The 7,231-nt window shown below is 46.4% G+C and overlaps 1 protein-coding gene across 3 annotated transcripts in view; it reads right to left on the bottom strand.

Annotated features, from left to right (window-relative positions):
* Positions 1-7,231, bottom strand: part of tango6 (transport and golgi organization 6 homolog (Drosophila)) — a 117,675-nt gene that overhangs the window by 68,441 nt on the left and 42,003 nt on the right. For all 3 annotated transcript variants that reach the window (XM_080186605.1, XM_080186606.1, XM_080186607.1), the window contains exon 7: positions 4,271-4,353. In XM_080186605.1, coding sequence (XP_080042731.1) covers positions 4,271-4,353 — 83 coding nt within the window. The remainder of the gene's footprint in view (positions 1-4,270; positions 4,354-7,231) is intronic.

The following is a 7,231-nucleotide window of genomic DNA, read 5'->3' on the forward strand; positions in this document are numbered from 1 at the left end:
CATTAGTGCCTCAACAAGGCACTTACAAGTTAGGTCTCAAATATTATCTAATACCTTTCCGTCCCGCTCCCACCCCGCGCCTTTCCATCCCGCTCCCACCCCGCGCCTTTCCTTCCCGCTCCCACCCCGCGCCTTTCCGTCCCGCTCCCACCCCGCGCCTTTCCGTCCCGCTCCCACCCCGCGCCTTTCCGTCCCGCTCCCACCCCGCGCCTTTCCGTCCCGCTCCCACCCCGCGCCTTTCCGTCCCGCTCCCACCCCGCGCCTTTCCGTCCCGCTCCCACCCCGCGCCTTTCCGTCCCGCTCCCACCCCGCGCCTTTCCGTCCCGCTCCCACCCCGCGCCTTTCCGTCCCGCTCCCACCCCGCGCCTTTCCGTCCCGCTCCCACCCCGCGCCTTTCCGTCCCGCTCCCACCCCGCGCCTTTCCGTCCCGCTCCCACCCCGCGCCTTTCCGTCCCGCTCCCACCCCGCGCCTTTCCGTCCCGCTCCCACCCCGCGCCTTTCCGTCCCGCTCCCACCCCGCGCCTTTCCGTCCCGCTCCCACCCCGCGCCTTTCCGTCCCGCTCCCACCCCGCGCCTTTCCGTCCCACTAACCACCCCCTGCCTTTCCATCTCACTAACCACTCCATATCCTTCAGTCATGCCTAACACAAATTTTATCAATTTTTGTATCAAGAATCTCTTCTCTGTGCTCACTTGTCTGTCTGAAAGTTCTGTAGTTTCACTTGATATTTAAGACTATAAGATGTGGGAGCAGAAGGCGGCCATTTGGTCCATCGAGTTTGCTCTGCCATTCATTGAGATCATGACTGATCTGATGGGATAAATCCTCAATTCCACTTTCCTGCCATTGCCCCATAACCCTCGATTCCTTTACCGATTACAAATTTGCCTATCTCAGCCTTGAACATACTGAATGGCCCAGCTTTTACAGTCCCCTGCAGTAAAGAATTCCCCAAATTCACTCCCATCAGATTAGAAGCTCCTCCTCATCTCCGTCTCAAATGGGTAACCCCTTACTCTGAGATTATGTCCTCTGGTCCTGGACTATCCTAGAAGGGGGAACAAATTTTCAGCATCTACTATCTGAAGCCTCCTGAGAATCTGATCTCTCTCAATAAGATCATCTCTCATTCTTCTAAACTTCAATAACTACAGGATCAAACTACTCAACCTCTCCTCATAACAAAATCCCTTAAAACCCAGGATTAATCTAGTGATTGTCTCCAATCCCAGTATATATCTTTCCTTAGATAAGGGGAAAAAACTGTTTTCTAGTTTAACTAAACCAAAAAGACCAATCAAGCTTGTTATACTACATTACACTAGAAACAACAGCTGACAAATTTAGAAACTATTTATCCACCTTCCATTCACCAGATTAATTCTGAACAGGTTTTGTGTGACAGATGCAATCTAATACAGTTGTTAATCATATATTAAATGCAACAACTCTTGGCAAGTATTAATGTAACTTTCTTGTTCTTCATCAGCCATCAAAGATAATAATTCAGGATTTTGAATAATTTCACTGTAGGGATGGAGCTTTCCAACATCCATAACCATGGACTTCTCTCACTCAAACTCATTTTCCTCTTTCTGAAAGTCTAATTTTGTCGATGATTTTGCATTCTTTAACTCATCCTCTGATTCGCTGGTCTCGCTTTCTGGTTCACTGTGATTTGCATTCAAAGAGAAGGTTGCTCCAGTTAATACTATTTTTCTCATGAATCATAAGTGTTTTTATGTTCTCATAGTTTAAAGTCTTGCTGTTCAAATGTGTATTTTGGTCGTGCAGACATGACCAACTCGCATGCTAGCTTTTTGTGATTTATGCACAAGGATCCCCAAATCCCTCTGTGCTGCAGCTTTCCACACTCTTTCTCCATTAGATAATGTTCAGCTCCTTTATTCTTCCTACCAAAGTGCAAAACTTCACATTTTCCTACATTATATTCCAATTGCCAAGTTTCTGCCACTCACAACCAATTTCCCTCTATAGACTCTGTGTCATCCTCACCACTTACCTTCCCACCTATTTTTATGTCATCTGGAAACTTGGCAATAGTACATTCACTTCCCCCATCCAAGTTATTAAAATATATTGTAAATAACTGTGGTACCAGCACTGATCCCTGTGATGACTCTACTGGTTACAGGTTGCCATCCTGATAATTCCCCTCTTATCCCAACTCTCTTCTGTTAGTTAGCTAATCTTCCATCCATGCTAACATACTCCCCCAATACCATGGTTTTTACCTTAAAAAGTAGGCTTTTGTGCAGTACCTCAACAAATGCTTTTTTGGAAATCCAAGTGTATTACATCTACTGATTTCCCTTTTATCTATCCTGTTCGTTATCACCTCAAAGAATTCTAATGAATTTATCAGGCATGAATTCCTCTTCATGAAGCTGTGCTGACTCTGCTTGATTATTTTATATATTTCTAAATGCTCTGCTGTTACATCTTTTATAATGGACTTGAACATTTTCCCAATGACAGATATTAAGCTAACTGATCTATAGTTACCTATTTTTTTCTGTCCCTCCCTGAAGTGAGATTTAGGAAACCATTTGTCACAGCTAGCTCACTCCTCCTCCTCCCCTCCCTTCCTCCCAACCTCACCCCACTGGAAACCCCATTACTTTGAGCAAATAGCCCTGGTCCTGCAGTCTTACTATTTCGCCGATGCCTCCAGAAGGACTCCTCTCATTCTTTTCTCAAAACTTAGTTGTATCTGACACCATGAACATGACTGTTTCCTGCACTTCTTTCCTTATGATCTGAGCAGCAGTGATTGCAGGGCTGAAACTGCAGCTGGCAAAAGCACTGTACAGTTTCATGAGACATCTCAGAGTCCATGATCTGACAATACAGAATGACATTACGTTTGTACTTGTGTCCCTTAAATCCACATTAATAGCCATACAAAATAACACCTTACTTCAATCAGATTTCTCAGCACTACAAAAACTCCTATCAAGCCTGCATACATTTCCTGGTCTGCAATGAAAAGACATGGATTATATTTTGTGTTAAGGCAGTTCTTTCTGTATGGTTCACTGACCCCGTCTCTTGGTCTATTGAAGCTTGAAATGCCATATCACTTGTGTAACTTTCAAAGGCTCGAAGGGCTAGATGGCCTACTCTTGCTCCTATTTCTTATGTTCTTAAAGACAAGAAAACAGGAAATGGAATTAGCTAAAAAAGACACAGTTTAACCAATCCACTGTTAGGAGACTTGTATGACGAAATATTAGTTTCTTAAGATTCCTGTAGTATTTTGCAGAGCAGGATCATGGGGTTGTGTGTGTGTGTGACTAACTTATTTAAATGGAAGCACCAAAGAGTCTCGGTGTAAAAGTAGGCATTTGAAATGGAGATGACCAAGTTAAGATGAGTTCTCACTAAACACAACATGGGCAGAAATTTGCACGAAGGGATAAAGAAGAGTTGTTTGGGTTTAGTTGCTCAAGGTCAAAGAGATACGAAAAGGATTTTCCCAACTGGCAAAGATCATAAATAAATAAAACAAAGTTTTATTTGCCTGAAGAGTGGGAGTGATAGAGGATAGGAAAATCTTTATATTTCTAACAGTTACATTCAGAGAGGTGTTGTGAACAATGATTTTAAAGAGAAAATATATTTAAATGAAGTTTGGAGCTGTGTTGTAGGAGTGGCTATGTGAGAGCCTGCACTGTGCTTTATGCTGGGAGAGGCCTGTGAAAAGAAGCAAAATGAGCATCTCCAGTAACCCAGGAAAGTGCCAGATGTTCCCAAAAGCAGGATATTGTTCTTGGAATCCCCCACAGGAAAGTGTGAGAGAAAAGCCCTGTTGCATAACTTCCCGATAGCAATCGCAAGTGACTTGGGTAAATTTACTGAGATTTTTGTAACCTGGGGTTATTGAGAGTCTAACCAAGCAAAGTTCCTTTGAGGAAATGATCCATAAGACTAATTTTTAGATGTGTAAATGTAATCTTATGTTTTTAAATTTTCTTTTATTTAGTTAATGCTTTAATGTGCTGCTCAAAATCTCCAAAAGTGGGATTGGAATTTTTGACTCCTGACTTCAGCACGGTAACAAAAATACAAATACGCTGCTATAGCAATTGCCAACTTTCCCTATGTGATTTGGTCAGCACAGCACTTTCCCCACGGTCACATCATCTCGATTCCAAACCACCAACCTCGACTAATGGACACGCCCTCTGAAGGATCAGGGCCCCGAACACAGCAAAAGTACTTAAGAAGCAAGAGTATTGTTCTTACCTTATATATATCCTCCACACATCTGGTCAGTTCCAGCTCTCCCACGATCACTATTCCCCCCTGTCCAGATTTCTCTGATAGTTCTGAAAGGGAAGGAGAGAGCAAAGTTGAGTTGTTCGCATATTTTATTATCTGGTCCATGCCTCTCATAATCTTGTAGGCTTCTATCAGGTTGTCCCTCAACCTCTGTCATTTGAGTGAGAACAAAATGTGAAAATTGAAGAATGCATCACAAGGATGAACTCAAGGCTTTCCGTTACTTAACAGCAACAATGTCAGTGCTAAATGAGCAGGAAACAGGTGGTGGAACAAAGACACTCATTTGCTATACCTGCACAACTTCCCGTACTCCACTCCCCCTTCACCATCACCCTGCACCTCAACCCCCTCCCCACCATCTCCCTGCACCTCAACCCCCTCCCCACCATCTCCCTGCACCTCAACCCCCTCCCCACCATCTCCCTGCACCTCAACCCCCTCCCCACCATCTCCCTGCACCTCAACCCCCTTCCCACCATCTCCCTGCACCTCAACCCCCTCCCCACCATCTCCCTGCACCTCAACTCCCTCACCACCATCTCTCTGCACCTCAACCCCCTCCCCACCATCTCTCTGCACCTCAACGCTCCCCACCATCTCTCTGCACCTCAACCCCCCCCACCATCTCCCTGCACCTCAACCCTCCCCACCATCTCTCTGCACCTCAACCCCCTCCCCACCATCTCTCTGCACCTCAACCCCCTCCCCACCATCTCTCTGCACCTCAACCCCCTCCCCACCATCTCTCTGCACCTCAACCCTCCCCACCATCTCTCTGCACTGCCCCACCCCAACCATCTCCCTGAACCGCCCCACCATCTCCCTGCACCGCTCCCCCCCCACCATCTCCCTGCACCGCTCCCCCCCCCACCATCTCCCTGCACTTCCCCGTCCCGCATTCTGCTCCCTGCATTCGGTCCAAAGGAGATAAAAACCAGAGAGCAAAGAGTATGTTTCAGTGAACTGACTGAACCAGTTACATTTAATTGTAGTTGCTTGTAAGTCTTGTTAATTGGGTCCTTGGCAAAAGGTGTGGTTTTGCTAATGGAAACCTCAAAGGAATTCACTCGCAGGGAACATAAGAACATAAGAAATAGGAGCAGGAGTAGGCCATCTAGCCCTTCGAGCCTGCCCCGCCATTCAATAAGATCATGGCTGATCTGTCGTGGCTCAGTTCCACATTCCCGCTCTCTCCCCATAACCCTTAATCCCCTCGCTTATCAAAAACCCATCAACCCGCGTCTTAAAAATATTTAGCAAGGCAGCCTCCACCACTTCAACAGGCAGAGAATTCCAGAGATTCACCACCCTTTGAGTGAAGAAGTTCCTCCTCAACTCTGTTCTAAACCGCGCCCCCTTTATCTTGAGGCTGTGGCCCCTAGTCCTACTGTCCTTTCTAAGCGGGAAGAGTCTCTCCACCTCTATCCTATCCATCCCATTCAACATCTTATAAGTCTCAATGAGATCTCCTCTCATTCTTCTAAACTCTAACGAGTACAAGCCTAGTTTATTCAGCCTCTCCTCATAGCTCAACCCCCTCAACTCCGGCATCAGCCTAGTAAACCTCCTCTGCACTCCCTCCAAAGCCAAAATATCCTTGCGTAAGTGCGGCGACCAAAACTGCACACAGTACTCCAGCTGCGGCCTCACCAATGCCCTATACAGCTGCAGCAAGACCTCCCTACTTTTATATTCAATCCCCCTCACTATGAAGGCCAGCATCCCATTCGCCTTCCTGACCACCTGCTGCACCTGCAGGCTGGGTTTTTGCGACTCATGCATAATGACCCCCAGGTCCCTCTGTATCGTCGCCTGCTGCAGTTTTTCGCCACGTAAGTAATAGTCCTTCCTACCATTATTCCTAACAAAGTGGACCACCTCGCACTTGCCAACATTAAATTCCATTTGCCAGTTCCTGGCCCATTCGCCCAGCCTATCTAGATCCTTCTGCAGACTCTCCACATCCTCCGCGCAATTTGCCGTTCCACCAATCTTGGTGTCATCAGCAAATTTCGACACCATACACTCGGTTCCCTCCTCCAGATCATCTATATAAATGGTAAATAGCTGAGGCCCCAGCACCGACCCCTGGGGCACTCCACTAGTCACCAACCGCCAATCCGAATAGCACCCATTAACCCCCACTCTCTGCCTCCTATTTGACAACCAATCCTCTATCCACGCTAACACCCTACCCCCAACTCCATGCCCCCTTACCTTCTGCAATAACCTCTTGTGAGGTACCTTGTCAAATGCCTTCTGAAAATCAAGAAACACCACATCCACTGGCTCTCCTCTATCCACCGCCCTAGACACATCCTCATAGAATTCCAATAAATTTGTCAGACACGACTTCCCCTTAACGAAACCGTGCTGCTTCTGCTCTATCAAGCAATTCGCCTCAAGATGCCTCGCTATTTCCTCCTTGATGACGGATTCTAACATTTTACCTACAACAGACGTTAAACTAACCGGCCTATAATTCCCTGCCTTTTGCCTGGCACCCTTCTTAAACAACGGCGTAACATTAGCCGTTTTCCAATCTTCCGGCACTTCCCCAGAATCCAGCGACGTTTGGAAAATAACCACCAAGGCATCCACTATCACCTCCGCCATTCCTTTCAGACCCCTCGGATGCATTGGAAATAATAAGCATTTCTCAACCATACTATTAAAATAAATCAAGCTCATGAGACGAGTAGCCGAATAACACTGGCTACTACAGTCTTGACGTGGAGATGTCGGCATTGGACTGGGGTAAACACGGTAAGAATTCTCACAACATCAGGTTAAAGTTGTCAGGTGAGTGGACGAAGGGTCAGAGGCTCGAAAGCTAATGGGTTTTGCTAACAAATAAACCTGCTGGACTTTAACCTGGTGTTGTGAGGTTTCTTGTTGTATACTACACTCTTAGTAGAGAAA

The sequence above is a fragment of the Carcharhinus amblyrhynchos genome, chromosome 4 (assembly GCF_965287045.1).
Source record: "Carcharhinus amblyrhynchos chromosome 4, sCarAmb.v2.hapA, whole genome shotgun sequence".
Classification (NCBI taxonomy): Eukaryota; Metazoa; Chordata; class Chondrichthyes; order Carcharhiniformes; family Carcharhinidae; genus Carcharhinus; species Carcharhinus amblyrhynchos.